We start from the raw sequence: 24082 nt of genomic DNA on the forward strand, positions 1-24082 counted from the left end.
TATTTATGGGGTTAAAATGTCCAGGAAAAGAAAATCTTTTAAGAGTGTAATTTTCATGTAAACAGAATGTCTCTCTAATCAACCTGACCTGCTGCCTATTACATACATCCACAGCACAGATGCATTATTGCAATAGCAGAATTAAATGAATGCTTAAGATATTAGTACTGTATAACTTTAAAAAACCCACCCTCTTTACATTTAAAGATATTCCCCTGTGGTTATGCTCTTTCTTTTGATTTTTTGAAGCAATATTTGTCTATATGATGAAACACATTGAAGACATTAAATTAAGGGTCAAATATGCCTGTGTCTGGCGGGAAGAAAATTGTGATGCCATTAAAAGGCCATTAAGGAACCCCCTATGGAACGTTAAACTCTAAAGGCTCTATTCAGAAAGCAAAGCCAAAAGTAAAAAGGTGTCTGGTTGCAGATCCTCTGCAGACGTCCACTGCTTGACTACAGTACCATGGAGACTGTGTTAGGCAGGAGCTGAAAGTCTTTCCCAGTCATGCATGTGGTATTTTGAATCATGGCTTTGGCAAAAGCCCCTTTTATATGGGCATACATAGAAGTGTCTGCATTGCACTACATGATATACATCTAATGGCACTGAGCACATACCTAGTGAAACAATGGCAACCATGGAGGTAGAAAGTTCTCCAAAGCTGAGTAATAACTCTGGCTTTAAGTATATCTGTGTATTTTGCCATGTTCTCTATATCTTATATTTAGAGAGAGAAGCAAGGTCACTGCCTGTAACAGTCCAGTCTAAATCCTCAGGCCTCACCTCTTAAAATAAATTAATTACTGGCCATAGTATGTTTGCAAATATAGGGCCAGATCCTCAGCTGGTGTAAACTGGTGTAGTTTCATTTAAGTCAATCATATTTTCAGAGCAAAATCAATTAATGGACCAGAAGCGGGGTCTTCCCAGATGACTGCTCAGCCCTTACAATAAAGTCTCTCTCTCTCATATGCAATTCGAATACTAATAAAAATATTAGTGACGGTGTTATAATAATGTAGGCAAATTCTGATTGTTTTTCTAGGAATTCCCCTGATGACTGCAGTGTGGCAAAAGGAGGGAAGATGGTCAGTGGCTCAGACAATGTCGGGATGAACTATGGAAGCTATATGGAAGAGAAACATGTTCCACCACCAAACATGACAACTAATGAACGAAGAGTGATTGTTCCAGCAGGTTAGAAGCTTTAAAAGACCCCCCACACACGCTTTTAAGTAGCAAAATCTGTTACTGATATTACTAGGAAATCTGTTAACCTGATAAGATTGAAAGATTACCCAAGTTTTTTTTTTATTAAACTAGATATGCTACATGTAAAAGACAAAGACAGTCTGATAAGAGAGATTAGGAAGAAAGACTACTAAACTCCCAGAATTGTTATGAAGAATGAGTTGAGAAATATAACAATAAAGCCACCTCATCAGCCAATGCTGCCGGCATTTTGGAGGTTTCAGATGCCTCCTGCCTGGGGTGCTTTCCCTAGCAGCCCCTTGCTCTCTCCCAACCATAGAGGCTACAACTGTCACTGATTCTTGTGCAGAGTACACAAGAGGAAGAAATGTTCCTTGCACAATTCCGCCCCCCTGCAAGTGACAGAGGCAGTCCGGTCCTAAGCATAATAAAAAGAGGCCCACTTTGCGAAATTAAACAATGTATAAGAATCCATTTGTCTAGATTATTCTCTGTGTTTGAGCAGTGTAATAAATTTTAATAAGCAAACTAACAACTCCCTGCAAGACAATGGCATGGCTGTTACATTCAGTAGCTGGTAGCAACCTTTATTATGGAATTCAAAAGGTAATTGGACAGGGAGGCATTCACTACTTTGTGCCCTGTCTTCTTTGGGTACCTCAAGTGCTGGGAATATGCTTCATATTACAGAATGATCAGCATGCACACGCCCAAACTCAAAACAACAGACAATCATGTTACAATGTAAATATATACACAGGACATCTGCATCACGTAGACAGAAGAGTATAATTTGCTATTAGTTATTGATCTGCAGAAATGACTTTGTATGAAACATTCCTGCTGCTACCACATTGCATAATGTTTTTACAGTTATTCAGTTGCTAAGGTCTGCAAGAGTACTAGCTGTGGCTAATTTTGCAAGCTGTAATTACATCAGTTATTTGTCAAGCAACATACACACACACACACATATATATACACACACACATTGCACAATCCTCCACATGTATTTAGACAGGGCTTTTTCTGAACTGTAGCAGAGATTCTTTCTGTGATAAAGTCTTCTGCAAAATTGGAAACAAGCAGCACTGAACATGATAGCATTCATATGTAACTTTGCAAAATGAACACTTCTCTCAATGGTAGCTCTTGACTTTCTGATCTTTTAATTACCATAGGCTTGTAAAGGTGATAAAGATGTCTTTCCTTTTAGCATCTCCCTTGAGATGAATCTAAATGTGAGCTAGGGAGCAAGATGATCATAGTTACAGCCAGTTATTTTGTAAGCTGTACAAAAAATACTTGGGTGAAGCTCATCTGTCAGACAGCTAGAGGTGTTTTCATTTCTCTTCCACAAGTGCAGTGTACACGATGATGTGGCAAAGCTTAGGAAAATCAGAACACAGGATTTATAACTCACAGTTAAGCTAATGACAAGAGTTCAGAACTCCTATTCAAATTCATCACCAAAAATAAGAAGCATTTCAAAAATTTGTACATATAATAAAATGGTTGGCGAACCTCTGAAGGGTTTGGATGTTCACTTCAATTTAAACTGAATTTAACTGATGGACTTCTTGTGTTATCCCAGTCAGGACTGGGCAACTACTGATCCTCTCATCATGAACACTAGTTCTAGCTCCCCACACCACCCACGCACCCTTTCCTCCCTCAGTAACCAGACCCACTATCCATGAAGATCATCAAGGTCCCTCAGACTATCATCCATGCCCACTAGGCTGTGGGCTGCCTCACACTTCCCAGTAATCAGATCATTCTGTCTCGGGCTGCTTCAAAATATAGGAAGAGTCTCTGAAGTTCCTGAGAGCTAAGGGCTTCAGACCTTCAAAGGCTTAAAATGGATGTAGCCTAACTAAACGGGAAGCCCAGGATGCATGGAAGTTGAAGTGAGCAGGTGCACGTAGTCTGAAAGACTTTGAGGAGCACCATAGACCTTTGAAAATGGTTTTGGGGAGCAGAATGGGTTAAGACTGATTAGGAGAGGAAGGGAGGTTTTGAGGTTAAGACACTTACTGCACAGGCATACAGAAGATCAAAGTTCAATTCCCAGCTCTACCATGGGATTAATGTGTGACCTTGGGCAAGTCACATAATCTCTTTCTTCTCAGTTCCCAATCTTTGGGAATAATGTTTTTTTTATGATCTTTTGTCTGTTTAAATATAAGATCTTCAAGGCAAGAGCTGTCTCTTACTATCTGTACGTAGAGTGCATGGCTTGATGGGACCTAATATTGGTAGAGGCCTCTAGACACTATTATTATACAAATAAATAACGAGGAGAGAGGTCAAGGACTACGTGCATAGGATTCTGTGGGATGGTAATGGAAGGAGGGAATTCAGAGGGAAGAGTGGTGGTAGAGTTGGAGTTAGGGGTTAGAACTGTGTAAGTAACTGATTTTTTTTGTTCAGTGGATGAAATGAAAAATTGGAGGAAAAAATCATTTCGTGGCAACTCAAACCAAAAGTTTTAGAAAATTTTGGGGGAATCAAAAAAGTTGAAAGAATTTAATTCTGGTTCATACTAAATATTTTGTTCACCCCAAAGCAACATGTTTTTTCTTTATCTTGATTTTTTAAACTTTTTAAAATTATATAGATCTAATTAAAGTAACAGTCAAAATAAGAAGTTTCTCAAATCACAAAGTCAAAGTGTTTCAATATTTTGACTTTTTGGGGGAATTTTATTTTTTGAGGGTTTTTTTCAACTGAAGCAATTTGGCGAATTCAACACAAATTTGCAAAATGTTTCAGTAAACATGCATTTGCAGTTTTTGGTGAAACAACTTTTGTCCACAAATTTTGCTCAGCTCTTAAAAAAAAAAAAAAAGGAGGGGGCAGGTCAGGAGAGGAATGGGCAAAGATTTGGAGGAATGGGCAAAGATTTGGACCAGTTCATTTTTTCCCCACAGCCAGATTTGTCAGTATCTGATATAATTAACAAAAACTAGTGCAAGACAGGTTTCAGAATAGCAGCCGTGTTAGTCTGTATCCACAAAAATAAAAGGAGTACTTGTGGCACCTTAGAGACTAACAAATTTATTAGACCATAAGCGTTCATGAGCTACACTCTCTAAAGTGCAAGACAGGATCTGGTTATTAGCATACAGCAGTACATCACAACATTCTAGGACAGGGCCAGATTAATGAGATTGCAGGCCCAGGGCTAATGTTTTTCTGAAGCCCTGTTTTCGTGAACCCTGTATTTTAATGAAAACAAAAGTGTACCCAGCTTCTGGCAATCAACAAGTCATGTATATTACTGAATAAACATGAAAAGAAAATTGAAGACAATGAACAGGTTACATACTGCCTGGATAAACATAAAAATAGAAAACTTTAAGCGTCAAATGAATTGCTGTAGGTTTAAACTGGCATCTTGTGAGCTTTACGTGATTCAAATTCAGTTTTGAATCCTCAAATGACAGTAAATTAAGTAAATCCCATTCAGCTGGCATGATTGCAAGAGCATTAAATTTTGTTTCTACCATAGCTCACCAAAGACAACTTTTCATTCAGACAAAGCTTAGAGAACAATTACTCTGCTTCACAGCTGGCAATGGGTACATTCAAATACAGTCTCAATGCAATGAAAATATTCGGGAAGACATTACTCAGATCTTTGTCATGAAAAAATTTGCTGATTTCAAGAGCACTCTTATCCTGCATGTCACAATATCTTATAAATGCTGAAAATGGATACATTTTGGAAAAAGCTCAGGCTCTAGATCATTCGAGTAAGGGTTGAGCAACCAGTGAGTGCATGTTTTCTTCTCCTCTTCTCTTTGTATTTTTAAGGTTAGGAAAAGAATGCTCTATCTAACTGAATCTATGCTAACTTATTAAATAACAGGCCAAATTCTAAAGTCCTTACTCAGTCTTTCCTTAGAAAAAACTGTTCTTGACTTCACTGAGCATTTTGCTTGAGTAAGCAGTATGAACTTCACCAGAAACCTTTGAAAATGATAGTTACTGGCTTCTGTCCTGCAACAGGTGCTGCAAATACAAACACCTGTACCCAGTGGTCCTCTGCATATGGACAGGGGTTCACATCACTATGTGAACAATAGTGTAGGATAATGATGAGGCATAACAGGTGAAGATCAGTGATGTGGGAGGACAAGTTAACAGTAAAATAAGTATGTAATAAATAATAAACAGCAGTCCCACCTCACCACCGTACTTTGGACAGTCATTTTTTCTCAGGTCTTCTTTCCCCCTAATAGGCCAAATTAATTTTTTGTATAACTACACTGAAGTTAGTGCATCATGGATTATCATCATCCAGTTTGACAATAATGTACTTTGTTAATTTAGTATTGGTCCCAATGGTGGCGTGCCCCAGGGGTCGGTCTTGGGGCCAGTTTTGTTTAACATCTTCATTAATGATCTGGATGATGAGATGGATTACACCCTCAGCAAGTTCGCAGATGACACTAAACTGGGTGGCGGGGGGAGAGGCAGATACACTGGAGGGTAGGGATAGGATACAGAGGGACCTAGACAAATTGGAGGATTGGGCCAAAAGACATCTGATGAGGTTCAACAAGGACAAGTGCAGAGTCATGCACTTAGGATGGAAGAATCCCATGCACTGCTACAGGCTGTGGACCAACTGGCTAAGCGGCAGTTCTGCAGAAAAGGACCTGGGGATTACAGTGGATGAGAAACTGGATATCAGTCAACAGTGTGCCCTTGTTGCCAAGAAGGCTAACGGCATATTGGGCTCCATTAATAGGAGCATTGCCAGCAGATCGAGGGAAGTAATTATTTCCCTTTATTTGGCACTGGTGAGGCCACATCTGGAGTATTGCATCCAGTTTTGAGCCCCCAACTACAGAAAGGATGTGGACAAATTGGAGAGAGTCCAGCAGAGGGCAACGGAAATTATTAGGGGGCTGGGGCACATGACTTATGAGGAGAGACTGAGCGAACTGGGCTTATTTATTCTGCAGAAGAGAAAAGTGAGGGGTGATTTGATAGCAGCTTTCAACCATCTGAATGGGGGTTCCAAAGAGGATGGAGCTAGGCTGTACTCAATGGTGGCAGATGACATAACAAGGAGCAATGGTCTCAAGTTGCAGTGGGGGAGGTCTAGGTTGGATATTAGGAAACACTATTTCACTAGGAGGGTGGTAAAGCACTGGAATGGGTTACCTAGGGAGGTGGTAAAACCTCCATCCTTAGAGGTTTTTAAGGCCCAGCTTGACAAAACCCTGGCTGGGATGATTTAGTTGGAGTTGGTCCTGCTTTGAGCAGGGGATTGGACTAGATGACCTCCTGAGGTCTCTTCCAACCCTAATCTTCTATGATTCTAATTTTATGCTTTGTGAAACCATTCAGATCCTACGTTATGGAGTACAGACCATGTACGTCAGTGGTTGGAATGGGCTGTGAAGGAATATGGTCTTCCAGACGTTGACATCTTGTTGTTCCAGAACATTGATGGGAAGGAACTGTGTAAAATGACCAAAGATGACTTCCAGAGACTCACCCCAAGCTATAATGCAGATATCCTCCTCTCACATCTACACTACCTCAGAGAGAGTAAGACAATTTCCATTCTTTATGATGGTTAGAACAAATCTATCAACAGCATTTCCAGTTGTAGTACCTTTTCAATTTGGGATTTCAAATCTCCCTATCTCGAATATTACTGCTTCCGAAAATATTATGTAGGGCCTGATCCAAAGCTTATTTAAGTTGATGGAAAGACATCCATTGACTGGAGTGGGCCTTAGATCAGGCTCATTGTGACTACTTTCAGAAATTATCTTAAGAATATCTCCAAATGTCCATATTAGGCAAAAATTAATTTGAAACCCAACCTATTCATCCACAATACTGTAGGAAGAAAATCAAAGGGACTTTTGGTGATGATGTTTTTTCTGGTCACGTACTCTTCTTTCCATTTTAGGTTTGAGAACCCTAAATGAGAGTAAAAACATTGATTTATAAAGAAAATTCCAGGCATGATTCTATGAACATGTATCATCTGTTCTACTCTGCATAGGTGTATGTAGCTCTCATTTAAATTAATAGGAGTTATGTACATTCATGGAGAAGAGAACAGAATCTCCTAAATCTGAAACCAAAGGATTTGTAGCAGATGACTAACATTCTAAGGGGGAAGAAGGGAACAGTGAATTACTGATTTGAAGGCTGTAGTTTTGGCATAATTTGCATAATTTAAAACATTAAAATTAGTGAATATTGTTTTAAAAACAAACAAACATTGCAACACCAGTGTGGTGCAGTCTTTTACATACACACACACACACACACACACAATCAGACTGAAATATTATGTATTAATAATATTATTTAAATGAATACCCTAGTTTAAGCTTTAACACACACACACCTCCCCCACAAATAGCAGAACTAAACTGATTGTTACTAGACTTGCTTTAAAACAATCCTATCGGGGGAAAAATGTCTTTAGAAGATAATTCTCAATTTTTTTTCATTTTGGTGTTGCTTTTTGTTTTGTTTTGTAGCTCCTCTTCCACATTTGACTTCAGATGATGTTGATAAGGCCTTACAAAACTCTCCACGGTTAATGCATGCTAGAAACACAGGTAATGCTGGCATCGCTCCCATTCCTATAGGTCATCTTCTAAAAACACAGGATTCCTGTTTGAGTTGCATGCTAAAAAATGGAAATGGTAAATCACCAGGGAGACAGTGTATTCTCCCCTGATATTTGTCTAAGATTCATATTAGCAATTATGGGAGTTTTCTACACACACACTGAACAGAGGCGAGATCATTTAGGACCAGATTCTACAATTGGATCCCTGTGTGGAATTTAACTCTTGTACCCACAGAGGCGCAAGGGTCCACCCACATGCAACAAACTGCACTTAGTCTCTAAGGCTCTGATCCTATCCTATCAGATCCACACAGGTGGATCCTTTTGCCTGCATGGAGCCCCACTAAAGTCAATGGAGCACTGTACTGGCTCAGAAGTCCACCTGTACAGATCAGCTTGCAGTGTTGGTGCCTAAGTCTGGTTTATTTCTCCCATGCAGTATATTGTATCACATATTTAAATTAGGGTTACCATACGTCTGTATTTTCCCGGACATGTCCTGCTTTTTGGTTCTTAAATTGTCGTCCGGGAGGAATTTTTAAATATCTAAAAACATCCGGGATTTTGCCATTATTATTTTTTCCCAAAGAAGAGTTGATCATTCAAGAAAGAGAGTGAATGTTGATCATTTGAGAAAGAGAGTGAATGTTGATCACTCGAGAGAGTGCCCGCTTTTTCCCCCTAGCTCCCAGTGCTTTCGCCGCAACACAGCTGTTTCGCGCAGCTGGGAGGGAGTGGGGTGGAGGGGGAACGCGGTGCACTCAGGGCCGGGGCGGGGATTTGGGGAAGGGGTCCAATGGAGCAGGGAGGGGGTGGAGTTGGGGCGGGGACTTTGGGGAAGGGGTTGGAATGGGGGCGGGAAGGGGTGGAGTTGGGGCAGGGCTGGGGGAGGCGCAAGCAAACACCCCCCCCACACGCACCCTGTGGAGTGTCCTCTTTTTTGAATGTTCAAATATGGTAACCCTATTTAAATACTATTTTATCACAAAAAGAACTGGATAAGCAGGGATTTTACTTTTCCCCATTTTAGAAGACAATACTGACTATTTTGCTGATGGAGTATTTCCAGTTTTAATTTTTTAATTTAGATTGTACCAATAATAAAATGAAACATGCTAAATTAAAAAGGGTGTTATAACCTCACAAAATGTAAAAGATGTGTGGGATTTTTTTTAAAGCAAAAATCCCTTTTTACCATGCTAGGCCATTATCCTCTACTACTACTATGCTTGGGCCTTTTGAAAGTCAGGGGGTAGGGAGAAAATGTATTTTATGGACTGCTTTCCGTCCCCAGGTTTTCATGCTGCTTCCCTGAGTCTTGTTCTGTGCTGAAGTCCTACTAAGTGCTGATTCTTCTCTCTGTACAATGCTTTATAGATACGCACATAACCCTCCATCACATACATTGTCTATAATATGGGGCTTCTCACCAAGTCTCAGCAAAGTTTGATCTTATTTAAAATTAAAAAAAAAAAGTTACTACTTACCCTCCTATGAGCCACCCTGGACAAGTAGGAGATGAATATGAAACGCTCCTTAAAAGTATTTCTTCTGCAAAATTCTATGATGTTACAAAATTTCACTCAAAATATTTATGAAAAAAATCAGTGGAAGTTTTGTTTTGTTCTAGCAGTTGCATAACAGAGGGTGACATGGAATGCTATATATTATAATTTGATTAAATACAAGTTTTGAACATCACGTTATCATGCCTGAGGGTATTAGTTACCTACAGTGACCAGAAATAACAACTATTTAAGAAATGGAAAAGCTAATATCAAAAAAGAATGTGAAATATTCTGCAAATTTTCTTTCACTGTCATAATTAGCACTGTTTCCCTGCAAACTTACAGCATAGTTACTCAAACATTAAATGCTCTTTGCTAAGATCAAATGTTTCATATCCAATATATCCTCTATCGAGGGCTGCTAGGTTTGATCCAAAGTCCATTCAAGTCAGTGGGAGCCTCTCCATTCACTTCAATGGACTTTGGAACAGCCCTTAAATTTCATTTTAAAAGTAGATGGATTTGAGGGTCTTTTCCATCTCTATAAGTCACAATCCTAATTTAGCAGTGAACTTCCCCGCACAGTTATCCAGTAGTTTCTCAATGAATCCCTGTTACCTTTTCCTGTGTAATTGCAATGGTGTTGAGATTTCTTAGTTTCTCTGCCCAAAACAAAATAATCTGCATTTACTTCACTGGGATTATTGATACACTGCAGCTACATAGACGGCATTTATGTCCGCAATATCATACAGTATGAAAGAAAAAGAAATAATATTTGTTCGGTTTGGTTCTGTTTGTATAAAAATGTGGGATGGGAACTTCAAAGGAGCCTGAGGGGATTAGTGTCCAACTTCTTTTAAAAGTCACATAATCCCCTTAGATTTCTTTCAGATTTCCAACCATGATAACTATAAATCTGTTAGCATGGTTAGAGCTATTTAAATTCCTGAAATAGTCAGACATCGTTTTCTGCATCAAACTGGTTATTTTTACAATGTTTCACTATACACCAAGAATTAATTCTCTGGGAGACTGATCCAAAGCCTATGGAAGTAAATGAAGAGAGTCCTATTTACTTCCATGGGCTTTGGATCAGGCCCTAGGTTATCTGCTGAAAATATGCACAGGTTAGGGAGATGTACACACTAAATAAAGATAAGGCAAAATAAATTGCACTTCACAACAGCTATGAAACCTGCTGAAATCTGGGGCCAGTTTTTCTAAATTTAAAAAAATATGGACTTAATTCTCTTCTTACTTACCTTGGTTTACACTGGGGTATCTCCACTAATTTGAATGGATTTACACTGATGTAAAGGAGACTAGAATCAGGCCCTATAAACCTCACTCCTGGGTGACAAAACATTTATTCATATGCTTCATTCAAATACATTGACTGGCTGAGTTACCAGTGACAGCACTGACTGTGGAAAAAACAGTCCTTATGTGTTTTGTCTCCACTTTTTCCTGCAGGAGGTGCAGCTTTTATTTTCCCAAATACTTCAGTTTATCCAGAAGTGACACAAAGAATTACAACCAGGCCAGGTATGAATGATGATCTTACTATGTGATGCAATCTTGCTCACTCTCACTATCCCTCTCTCTTTCTCTTTCAGAGACTCCTATAAAATAGCACAGTATATAAATGTTGAATATATATCTATAGGTATATATGGTCCCCTGTGTGGGATGAAGTGGGATGGAAGAGCAGCTTAATGAGTCTGTTTTTCCATAGCCATCTGTTTTTGAGGCAGTGTGGCCTAGTGGATCGAGCAGTGGGCTGGGACTCAGGAGACCTAGGTTCTATTCCCAGCACTTTCCATTGGCCTGCTGAGTGATCTTGGACAAGTCACTTCACCTGTCTGTGCCTCAGTTTTCCCATCTGTAAAATGCGGATAATGATACTGAGCTCCTTTGTAAAGTGCTTTGAGATCTACTGGAGTAAGTGCTATGTAAGAGTGTGGTATTAGTATTATTATTTGTTTCTTCTCTCTCTGTTTACTGTTTATTTTTGAGACAAAATAACTAGATGCAAGGGTATAAAAGCATAAAAACAAACAACAAGAGATTCTTTAAGTATATCAGAAGTGGTAAGCCAATGACAGGTTATGTGGGTCCGCTAGATCACCAGGGATAAAGGGAACAATGAAGGAAGAAAAGAACAATGCTGAGAAGCTAGAGGATTTCTTCACCTCTGAGGATGTTGGGAAGATACCTAGCCTGGACCTTTGCTTTTCCAATAATGAAGAGGACGTACTAGCAGGGATTGAGGCAACAGAAGAAAGTGATTAAAAAGCAATACGTCACCAGGTTCAGGTGGTATATATCCAGGAGTACTGAAGAGACTTAAAATTGAAGTGACTGAGCTGCTAGTAAAGATATGCAATCTCTCACTAAAACAGCTAGTACACCAGAGGATTGCAGGATAGCAAATGGTGTATGTATATCTTAAAAATGCTCTAGATAGTAATCCAGGAAATTAATCACCACTACATCTTGCACTGGTTGAAATGACAGTTTAAAATTTGAACAACAACTGGTTCTTCTATATCTAATACTTTATTGATATGTTCAATAAGTCTAATAAAACAGCAAGGCATGATTTTCCTTGCAGAAATTGTGCCAATTAGACCCTATTATATTATGATCTTCTAGGTTTTTCTAGAAGGTTTTTCCTAGAAGTTCATAATATAATAGGGTCTAACCGGCACAATTTCTGCAAGGAAAATCATGCCTCGCTGTTCTATTAGACTTCTTTGAACATATCAATAAAGTATTAGACATTGAAGAACCAGTTGACATAATTTATTTAGACTTTCAAAAGGACTTTGACAAAGCGCATCAGAAGAGGTTACTAAAGAAATTGAGTAGTAATGGGATGAGTGGCAAAATATTGTCATGGATCAAAAACTGGCTAAGACGTAATACTAAAAATAGGAACAAATAATCAACTCTTATCGTGACAAGAGGTTAACAGTAGGCACCTCACAGTACAGTTAGGATGACTGATGTTTAATGATCTGGAAAGGATGGTGACAAAATCTGTGACAAAAGTGAAGAAGCAAAATTTGCAAATGGCACAAAATTATTTAGATTAGTTAAATCCAGAGAGAACTGTGAGGAACTTCAGTGGGAATTAACCAAGCTAAGTGAATGGGCAATACAATGGCTGATGAAAGTGAATGTTGATAAATGCAATATAATGCAAATTGGAGGGGAAAATTTGAACTATTCCTATACCTTACTGAGTTATAAATTAACCTTATTAATTCAGGAAAAGGGACCTGGGCATCACTATGGACTGCTCAATGGAGACCTCTGCTCAGTGTACAACTGCTGTCAAAAAAACTAACAAAATGTTAAGCTGCATAAGGAACAGGGTGGAGAATGATATGGAAAAGATTATTGTGCCACTATATAAATCAACAGTGCAGCCTCATTTGGAATGTTGTGTTCAGTACTCGTCACCCCATCTTCAGAATTATATTTGCAGAATTAGAGGGCATTCAGAGAGAAGTGATGAGAATGATTAAAACCCTGGAAAAGCTCTCCTCTGAGCAATTGGAAAATCAGGGATTTTTTACCTTAGATAAGAGATGACCAATGAGAGGTACATGATAAAATTATTACAAAATAATGAGAGGCTTAGAAAAGGTCGATTGGGAAAACTTCTATTTTCCGTGTGTCTCAATACAAGAATGAGAGGACATTCAATGAAATCAAGAGGAAGCAAATTCAAAACTGATAAAAGGAAATACTTTTTCACACAACACATAAGTAGACTTTGGACCTCATTGTCATGGGATGTTGTTGAAGTGCAGAGCTTAGCAAGATCCAAAGAGAGATTGGACATTTATATGCATAACAAGAATATTCAGTTGGAGTAGTAATTACCAACACAAATTTATATCAGATATGAAACCTGATCCTTCAGAGCTCTCAATAATCTCTAACTAATCCTATCTCTCGGAGGAAGATTACCCCAAATCTGCTTACTGTGTGGAGTCTTCAATCTTCCTCTGAATAGTTGGAAACAGGATAGCAGACTAGATGGAACACAGGACTTTTCCAGTATGGCAATTCCTATGTACCTATCCTTAGCACATACTCCTCTGGATGGTTCATTCATCTTTTTTTTTTAATACAGAAGAATCAAATATAATTTCCTTACATAAAATTAAAGTACTTTCTTATATATGTATTGCCTTTCTATCTCTATTTTTATTAGTTATTTGTTGTTCATTCTGTGAATCAAGAATTTTGATAAAGGTATGTTTAAAATATGATCAAATACATTAATATGATCCCTGAAACAACACATACAAGAGTTGTACAATAAAATTTTATTATGCCCACTGTCATGTGACCCCCTCCTCCCATGATACACCTCAGGGTTTGGTCAGAAGGGAAACCACATTGCTTCTAGCCAGGGTGTCCAGGAGAGAACTAAAGCTCCCATGAGGCTATGCAACACCAAAGGGAGATGCAGTATAATGTTGAACTGATTCAAAATGAAATGTTTTGGGTCAGTTCAACCAACCAAAATATTTCAGTCTGGGTCCAGCTGACCTAAAATGTAAGATTTAATTTTGATTTTCCCAACAGAAAATAAAAACAATTAAGTAAAATCTAGGTACAAGGGTTCCTGGGTACAGGTGTTTTCTTAGTTTCTTAGTTTTCTTTCAGCAGAAAATTCCTGATAACAGTAGTTTTCAGACAAGGTCCAAATCTCAACTAGAATTGACACAGCCTAACTTTTACAGGGAAGCTATTCCATAACTAAATGCTCTTTTGCTAATAACAGGAGTAGCTATGATTGTCCTTGAGGCAGTCATTGATTACAAGTAAAAGGAAAAAGAGGCATAGAGGATGCTAAAGTAAAAATGCATTAGCCAAACATTGGGAAGCAATTCCAGAGAAGCAATTCCAGAGAGTGAATCAAAATTAAACAATTACCATTGTTAAATGAATATAATGGATAATAGGAAGTGAGTGAAGTTCCTGAAGAATTAGAAAGGCAAAGTCATATTTCTTCAGCTGTCCTGACAATAGAATACCAGGAATTTTTTGCAAGTTAAAAGTGATACACTGTAGTAGCTCAGGAAGGACTAATATGGGATTACCTAAATGTCTCATCAAATGAGAGTGAATTACAAGATCTGTTCTAGATAAGGACATATTGTACCAATTTCTCATGAGTAAAAACAGACCTGCTTATCTATGATAGCAATATGTTTAACAAAATACAAATCATTGTCCAAATAAACTCCCAGATCCTGAACTAAGAATGAAGTCTTAATTTTGATGCTGTTTCAAGTAGGGCTGAGAGCTGGATCTTTCCTTTAAAAGAGGGCGTAGTCACACAACCGTATGATGATGTGTTTTGCCTCTTGACTCAAGAGTTTTCTCACAGTACTAAATTTATACTTCTTAATGAATTTCAGGTATGTGGTATTTTAAAAATAAAATCCTAACAACTAGCACTAGTATGCAAATGCACAAGTGCCATGCAACTGCCCTTAATATACAGTTGCACAAGAGTTTATAATCTGAGCCCCCCTTCCCATCCCTCTCAAAAAAAACAAATGAAGAATGGGAAGGAGTGCAGACTGGCTGGTGACAGGCACATATCTCATCAGTATCAGTATCATCAGTTGTTCTTTTCTACCTTTGTGGGAGAGTGAAGGGTTAGGAAAAATTGGAATTACCGACTTGTGCACCTGACATCACCCTTTCTCCCCTTTGCTTGTATATTGTGTCCTACTCCTCCTCCCTTTGGGCTAGATTCTTGGCCCAGCTCAAGATGTTGCACACACTGGTCACAACCCCCAAGCTGGGAATACCACAGCCTGGAAGGGTTTTCATCAGGTGCAGCGTAGCCAGCTTGTGCACCTCCTACCATGCACTCTGACAGTCCTCAGCTGGCTTATGATCCATTGTGGACCATAGCCACCTAGTGCTTGTTTAGAGTAGCCCCCAGGCTGTTCTAATTTTCATCCAGAGTTGGGCAGAGGATCGGGATCAGCTCCTTGACAGCACCCCCTCTGTTTCTGCTGTGTGCAGTAGAAGCTGCACACAGCACACAATTTGACCCTTCGTCTGTCTTCGTTTTCCTTTTAGATGGTAAGTTCTCCAGTGAGAAGACTATCTCTAACTATATGCTTTAATGGTACTGAGCACAACTGGATCCCAATTTGATTGGGGCTTCTGGGTGCGACTATACTATAATAAATAATTATAATAGTACCGTTAACAGTTACTCAGATCAGGGATAAATACCTATACAGTTAGCGCTATTTTGTCCAATTCTCCATGTTTCCACAAGAGAAGAATGTGGTATAAAAGTAGAAAAATCAAGGATAAAAAGGCACAGTTACTTAAAATATAATACAGAACAAAAAGTGTGTATTCCAGCAAAAACGAAATTTTGAGAGTGTAAGATTCCATCAGACCACAGTGATGGCAATGCCAGTTATACACGCAAGCCAAACAGACTAAATAAATTAAAGGCAATTTGGTTGTGAATTACACATTACACTTTGTTTCCATTCCATTCTCTCTCCAGTAGTGTCTGAAAATGGGCAGATATACAAAAGCCACACTCAGTCAAACTGCCTTCTCAACTGGGTTCACAACTTCCTACCTGATTTCATTTTTAAAGACTGTCAAACAACCTTTCTAAAAGAAAGCTAAGACACTATTAAGAATCTACCATCCATTCAAAGGAGTCTATGCTTCTCCCTTAATACAGCACTGATTTGGCAACAGGTGTATTTTATTCCCTTTCTTGAGATCTCAAAGGAGGCCCAAAATTAGTATATTGTGTATATTATAGCTACTGGAGCAGTGCAAAAAGAGGCTCCACACGGCCCAGACTAAGGTTGAAATTAAAGAAAGGGGAGGATGAGGGACCACTCCCTTCATCCCCAAGCTAGCTAATGAGTGGCTGGACACTCCGGTGTCCCCTCACTGTGTGTTCTCCACCCCCGTTCAACTGGGGCTGTCCCAATCACTGCCGGCTCATTGTTTCCCACCCTCTGAAGCGGTTGGGTGGCATTGCACTCTGAGGGTTACAGACACATGAGCTATCATTGTCATGTTAACTTGTAGGATGTTTCAGTTTCTTTTAGCAACTATTTGAAATTGTTTTTATGGGAATGGCAATGAGGAATGCTGAAGTATAAGCCATCAGCTAACTGTTAGCCAGAAAGAGGTGGGTTTTGTGAATGGTTCTGAAAAAGGAGAGTGAGAGAGGCTGTATCAAGTGTAAGAATAAAAGAAGGAGCCATAGGTGGGAGAACAAAAGGCAAATGAAAGCAGCGGAGTTAACAGAGTAAAGAGCGCATGCAAAGTGAAAAGTAGCAGACAAGGGCAGAGATGTAGGGTATAGCAGAGGTACAGGATATTTAGTACAGCCTCACTGGGTTCAAAGGATATCAGGACTAGTGATTGCCTCAGCTACAGAGCAAATCCTTCCAAATGCTCTGTGATTAATAAGAATAAATAATTTATTTATTAAAAAGTTACATAACATTAAATAAAAGAAAATGAAGTTTATCAAAAGTCTTAGTAGTAACTTAGTGGAACATCATAATAACAAAACTAGTGCTATACTGTCCCCACTAATATCCCCACTGGATGGGACCATATGTAGCTCTCAAGCCTTCCACATCTCGAGGAGTGACAGCAGCAGACTAACAAGGCAGTAAAAAGACCAAAGTCCATTTTCTTAAAACAAAGAATGGTAGAAGAGACTTTCATCTGACGCACTGTGATGGGAGATCTTACCCAAGTAACTAACACTTACTCCTGCCTCCAACCTCCATGGATCCTTGAACCCACTCCAGTCAGCCAGGCTCTAGTGTGAGCTGTCAAAGTGCCTACTCAGTCCCCCCGCCTACATCCCAGTGGAATTGTGTTGGTGGGGGGGATGATACGGGGAGATTAAAGGCAAGAGCAGAGTTGTGGAGATGCTTGAACGTGAGGACAATAAATTTGAATGTGAGGTGGAAGGAGACAAGAAGCCAGAGAAGAGACATTACCACAGCAGTGGGGTGAAGATTTTTTTTGCAGTGGTGTGTTGGGTAGACTGCAGAGGAGAAAGGAAAGAGGCAGGTAGTTAGGGAGGCCAGGGTGCAGCTGTCAGGGTGAGAGATGACTAAAAGGACCAGGGGCTTGGCAATGGGGATCCTTCTCATTTCAGTAACCTTCCCAGGTCCAGTGATTTAGCCACTAAGAATGTGTCACACTTTATGCCGTATATATTTGAGACAGTTTATTTATCTCTACAGATTTGTCATATGAACAAGCCAGAAGGTCAGCATGGACAAGTCATAGTCACCCTGCTCCTCAATCAAAAGGTAAGCACCTGCTTACTTTCCAGCATGGGGGCCCAATTCATGTCAGGTGTATCTCCTCTGGAAATGGAATTCAAACTTGAGCACCTATGTTATGCCACAGAATTTGCATTTGGGTATTCAAACTATTATTTGGTGTCTGAAACTGGTACTTGGATATCAAAGGACTGGTCTGAGAATTAAAATAAGGATTTGGGTGTTTTAAACTTAGGCACCCAAATTTGAAAATCTGCCTACAATAGGCCTATTTTTGATATTGCTCACTCAAAGGAAGAAAAGTAACAAGAGTTTGGATCAATGTAAAATCCTTAGTTCTACCAATAAATCAAACAGAGATATAGAGCAGAAGCACTGTAGACTCTGCAGAAAAAAATAGGTTAATACTTACTGAGTGGTTGAAATGTTTCAAAAGTGATTTGAGTATTCCTTCTAAAGTTTGTTCTTTAAGGTTTTGGGTCCTATTTTCTCTTCTATGACTGCATGCAGAGAGGAGTCGTGGGTGGGAGGACCTTTGCCTCTGTGGTATGGTCCCCTTCCCTTTCTACTGCAAGAAAGCTCCTTCATGGGGACTATCTGGGATTCTAGCTCCATGAAGTTGGAGGAAGCAGGCCACAGTTGGACTTCTCTGGATTCTCCCCATCCCAACTTGCAGGAGAACATAGTGCAAGCCCCTTATCACCAGTGGATGCCATGAGATCCACAAAGAAAAAGTGGTCAAAACACTAGCTTCTTCTACTGGGGGAGAGGAAAACCACACTCACACCCATCCTCTACCACAATGGAAGAATTCAGAAGAAACACTATCTGTAAATCATTAGAACTCATAGATTTTCTTCTCCCCTGCATGGGTTAGTCACATATAACAGAACAGAGCCCTTTCTTTGCAAGTTATATAGTATATGCTCCTTCCAAAAAGTAACTTTACATGTACGTTATTTAGGAGAAATTCATTGTTTCTTTTCCACCCTACATCAGTATCTCTGACAGAAACCAACAGATATATGTAGTGTTGGAAAAGGTCAAACAGTGACAGAACTTGCCTTAAGCTGAAGACTTTCTGCTTTAGAATTTCTCATATTTGATACTGTCTTAGCAGACAAGTGCAATAAATATGTGAATATTATGCGAGATGTAATTATCAGTAACAACTATGTACTGATTGTAGGGCCCAAACCTGCTCTTATTGAAGTCGCAGGCATGTTGGCATTTATTTTAATAGGAACATGATCAGGTCAGATCAGTTTAAATCTCATAGTTGACATCACCAAGTGCTGAACTGTTGAAGTCCAGTGAGTTGTCTCTACTTATGCCAGTGATGACTTTGGCCCATTCAATGTAAGACAGTTTTGGTGATTGATTTGCAAATTAGAAAAAATAGATAAATGTATAAATTTTTCTATTTTCAGTTACCCAACCATCATCATCAACAGTGCCCAAAACAGAAGACCAGCGACCTCAGTTAGGTGTGTGTAACTTTATTTAAGTTGGATATGGGTTAAATGGAATATTTTAAAAGTGATCTGAAGTGCACTGTAGTCTGCAACAAATAGCCAACTGCGAGAGCAGACGCAAGCAATTAGCAGAGAATCCCTCATAGTGGCTGAGCTCATTGTAGCATCCTGCATGGTGGCTGAATTGTGTATTCGTGTCTTGTGTATACCGTTAACGCAAACTGAGACCCCCATGACCTACAAATCAAAGATTCAAGAGAACAAATTAACAATTTGCTGGAAAGTTGGATGTGGTGGACCTCCAAGTTGCCAACATGCTATCACAGCTCATTGTGACTTCCTTTTAGTAATTCTTACAAGGGTCTTGTTGCCTTTAAGGGGATCAATGAACTATTAAGCAAAGCACACATATTCAGTTCAAGTACAAAAATGTGGAATCTAAGGATTTCAAAGAATTCTGTTCATAATGGCTGATTGGAGTATTAGCATCAGAAAAATGTACAGAAGTGAAGATTTCAATATCTAGAAGAAATATAGATAGAACTGGAATTCCTCACATAATCCTACTAGAGTTTGAAATCCTGGACTACTGAAATACAGGGCTGAAAGTTGGAAGGATTTCCATTCTGTTGGGTAACCATCAGGAGAAAGTATCAGTTTTATCAGATTATGTTCAAGTAATCTTGAAAGGCAGAAGAGTTTTGTGGCTGGCAAGCAATTAGTTTGTTATATGGGACAGAAACCCATAGTATTAAGTTAGATTGTCCCTTGAATGAGAAAGTACATCACAAAAGCAGTAATGGCTTTTACTAATGGCAAAATGATAGAAATGGGAGATGAAGTACACCTGCAGAATAATCTGGATTCAGATGGACACGGATTCTATGTTTTTGAAATGGACTTTTCATTATTCTGGATTTTGTTATAGCTAAATAAGAATATGTGCATGACTGCATTCCATTAGCTTGAACTGTTTATATGTATGTGGTTTGAGAAGTATTATTATTGCTGTTTGTCAAAATAGCATTTTTTAGTTTAATACAATTGTGCCTCCAAAGGCTTTCAAGAAATATATTGGTAATTTATGTAAACTTTTTGAGAACATTTAATTGCTGTGTGTGCGCTATGATTAGTATTTTACATTTATAAAGAACACAATCTGAGTATTCTCTTGGCTGTAAAACTGGAAGCCAACTGAGAGCAGCTGTCAAGTGGTCAGAGAACTCAGGGACTTGAGAAAGACTTGAAGCTCTTCTACTGCCCTCTAGTTTTGGCTTTGATATTTGTGGAACAGAATCCCTTTTCTGTTTGTTTCTTGATTTGAGCTGGGATTTTCAAAGGAGCCTAAAGGAATTCCATGCAAGAGCCATTGAAATGCTATGGGAGCTGGGTGCCTAACTCCCTTTGGCTTCTTTGAAAATCCCACCCATAGGTCTTATATAGGATATTCCTTAATGGATCAAATTTTCATAGGCGATTCAACCCAACCTCCATTGCATGCATTCAGCTATGTACTTGAAAAGCACTTAGTGGGTGCTATTTTTGTACATTAAAGGTTTTGCTTTGCATTCGTAAATTCTGCTATTTGTTTATTCAAAAATAGTGCACAAAAATGAGTGATGTGAAACAAACTAGGTCACACAGAAATAGAGGCCACAGCCCAATTAGAGCAGAATCTGTCACTTTGTTATATGTAGTGTGAGACATGGATCACATGCAGGTTTAAACTAGTGTAAATATTGTTACACTATTTGAAATGGCTCAGAACTGAGAGTGCCAATCTCAAGTCAGACTGTCAGAAAACAGGGCAGACACCCCAAACTGGTGGTATATTCTATAATAGATTTCACCAAGACAGTAACAAATGTGCATTTCTGTATTACTATATTAGTCTTACCATAGAGTCACAAACAGTTCTCTGAGGCTCTCCAGTGCATCTTGCCACCCAGACAAACTAGACTTTATGATACTGGTCAGTATGCCAAATACCACATCACATTAGGTTACTCCCAACCCCAAAGGGCCAGTCATTTAGCCCCGGTCAAATTGGCAGTCTGGATCTCACCAAAGACAATGCTGAAGCCAGTTTCTCTAGTAAACCAACTAAAGATTTAGTAGCTAAGAAAAGAAATGAGAGTAATTGAGAGGTTAAAGCAGATAAAATTCATTAACCAGTGAGTCAAAGCTTGTAAGTCCAAAATGTTAAGAGAGTTGTAGTAATCTGCTAGATTTCCAAAAGTTCCTCGGAGTTGCCCAGTGTAATTCTGGGCATCTCTGTCCACTTGTTAAGTATTCCACCCTGTTAGAATCCAAAACAGTTCAGAGATGCAGGATCATTCCCTTAAACCAGTATTTATAGATCTTTCACCCAGAAGACAAATTGACAGGTGTCTTCACCCATGTGGGTCCTTCCTTAGAGGAAGAATAAATAATGCAGACAGTCTGTGAATTCCCATTTCAGAGTAATAGCCGTGTTAGTCTGTATTCGCAAAAAGAAAAGGAGGACTTGTAGCACCTTAGAGACTAACCAATTTATTTGAGCATAAGCTTTCGTGAGCTACAGCTCACTTCATCGGATTCATTAGTCTCTAAGGTGCCACAAGTACTCCTTTTCTTTTTGTGAATTCCCATTGTTACTTAATGGCCCTGGCTTTGAAGTGAACAAGCTTCTTCATTTACATCCATTAAGTCCTTCATTAACAAATCCAATGTTTCTTTGAGGAGCAACAGCAAATAACATTCTTTCATTAGTTTTCATGAGGTTCACATCAAACATTTAACATCGACACACACTTACATCTAAGTTTATCTAATTATAGGGGACACATGAGATATATGTTATGTAATAGCCAAGAACTGGTTATAGATAAGTGAAGACAATAACATTAGATTTCAAAAAGAAAAGGAGTACTTGTGGCACTTTAGAGACTAACCAATTTATTTGAGCATGAGCTTTCGTGAGCTACAGCTCACTTCATCGGATGCATACTGTGGAAACTGCAGAAGACATTATATACACAGAGACCATGAAACAATACCTCCTCCCACCCCACTCTCCTGCTGGTAATAGCTTATCTAAAGTGATCACTCTCCTTACAATGTGTATGATAATCAAGTTGGGCCATTTCCAGCACAAATCCAGGTTTTCTCACCTTCCGCCCCCCCCCCCCCACACACACACAAACTCACTCTCCTGCTGGTAATAGCCCATCCAAAGTGACCACTCTCTTTACAATGTGTATGATTATCAAGGTGGGCCATTTCCAGCACAAATCCAGGTTTTCTCACCCCCCCATTTTTTTTCCAAAAACCACACACACAAACTCACTCTCCTGCTGGTAATAGCTTATCCAAAGTGACCACTCTCCTTACAATGTGTATGAAAATCAAGGTGGGCCATTTCCAGCACAAATCCAGGTTTTCTCGAAATTAGCATTTCACTGGTTTTCATTAATTTAAAGCAAATGTAATTACCGTGGCATATGCTATGTAAATGTAAGTGATAACAACCCCCTTTGTTCTATCCTAACAAGTGAATTGGCCTATGCCTAGAAGCCCACATAACATTTCTTTGAGATTCACACAAAAGTGAATTGGCCTATGGCTCTGATCTGAGCTAGCAACTGCTAGACAGCATCACATCTATTATTCTCACAGCAAAATGACTGACCAAGTATTATTATCTTATGAGCTACAATTGGCTAATAACACAGTAAAAGCATCCTGATTGGTTAATGATTAAACCACAGAGTGTGTTAATATCATGTGCTGCAGAGAGCCGCAGGAGACACATTAAAGAGCCACTTGCAGCTCGCACAGTCTGAGTGTCACTGATGTAAAGTAAGGAAGGATGGGAAGGGGGCAACTCCTCCTTTTCTGCTAAATCTAGAAGGGGACTCGCCTTCCTCTCCTTGCTTTGGATAAGCAGCACTCCCTCAACAGCTCTTCCTTCTCCTTGGCTGGTGCCTTCCTATTTCAGTGTACTTTAACTACTGGACTTGGGCAGGGAGATCTCATGTGATACCACACAGTTTGCAGGTCCTTAGGGTAGACTGAGCATTTGTGTATGTATCTGTGACAGTTATATGTGCAAAGAGGTGTGCATGCATATTTGTGTGCACTCAATCCAGATCATGTTTTGTAAATCTGGTCCTTTGTTTTTGCCATTTTGAATTTATTCTAAAAACACTTTTCATTAAAATGAACTCAGAACACAAGAAAACAACAAGGAGTCTGGTGGCACCTTGAAGACAAACAGATTTATTTGGGCATAAGCTTTCATGGGTAAAACACCACTTCTTCAGATACATGGACTGAAAATGACGAATGCAGGCATTATATAATGACACATGAAGAGAATGGAGTTACCTCACAGTGGAGAACCAGTGCTGACAGGGCCAATTCGATCAGGGTGGATGTAGTCCACTCCCAATAACAGATGAGGAGGTGTCAATTCCAGGAGAGGCAAAGGTACTTTTGTAATGAGCCAGCCACTCCCAGTCCCTATTCAAGTCCAAATTAATGGTGTTAAATTGCAAATGAATTGTAGTTCTGCTGTTTCTCTTTGAAGTCTGTTTCTGAAGTTTTTTTGTTCAAGTATAGCTACTTTCAAATCTGTTAGAGAATGTCCAGGAAGATTGAAGTGTTCTCCTACTGGCTTTTGTATGTTACCTTTCCTGATGTCCGATTTGTGTCCATTTATTCTTTTACGTAGGGACTGTCCGGTTTGGCCAATGTACATGGCAGAGGGGCATTGCTGGCACATGATGGCATGCATAACATTCATAGACGTGCAGGTGAATGAGCCTCTGATGGTGTGGCTGATGTGGTTGGGTCCTCTGATGGTGTCGCTAGAGTAGATATGAGGACAGAGTAGGCAACGAGGTTTGCTACAGGGATTGGTTCCTGAGTTAGTGTTTCTGTGATGT

General features: G+C 39.3%; 1 protein-coding gene across 8 annotated transcripts in view; it reads left to right on the forward strand.

The window, feature by feature from the left end:
* Window positions 1–24082, forward strand: part of ERG (ETS transcription factor ERG) — a 204861-nt gene that overhangs the window by 174300 nt on the left and 6479 nt on the right. For 7 of the 8 annotated variants that reach the window (XM_073360723.2, XM_073360751.2, XM_073360699.2 and 4 more), the window contains 6 exons: window positions 1053–1204; window positions 6584–6787; window positions 7741–7821; window positions 10820–10891; window positions 17638–17706; window positions 19110–19166. In XM_073360723.2, the coding sequence (XP_073216824.1) occupies window positions 1053–1204; window positions 6584–6787; window positions 7741–7821; window positions 10820–10891; window positions 17638–17706; window positions 19110–19166 (635 nt within the window). The remainder of the gene's footprint in view (window positions 1–1052; window positions 1205–6583; window positions 6788–7740; window positions 7822–10819; window positions 10892–17637; window positions 17707–19109; window positions 19167–24082) is intronic. The other variant, XM_073360714.2, reaches the window with a different exon arrangement.

Source organism: Lepidochelys kempii, chromosome 1, assembly GCF_965140285.1.
Source record: "Lepidochelys kempii isolate rLepKem1 chromosome 1, rLepKem1.hap1, whole genome shotgun sequence".
NCBI lineage: Eukaryota > Metazoa > Chordata > Testudines > Cheloniidae > Lepidochelys > Lepidochelys kempii.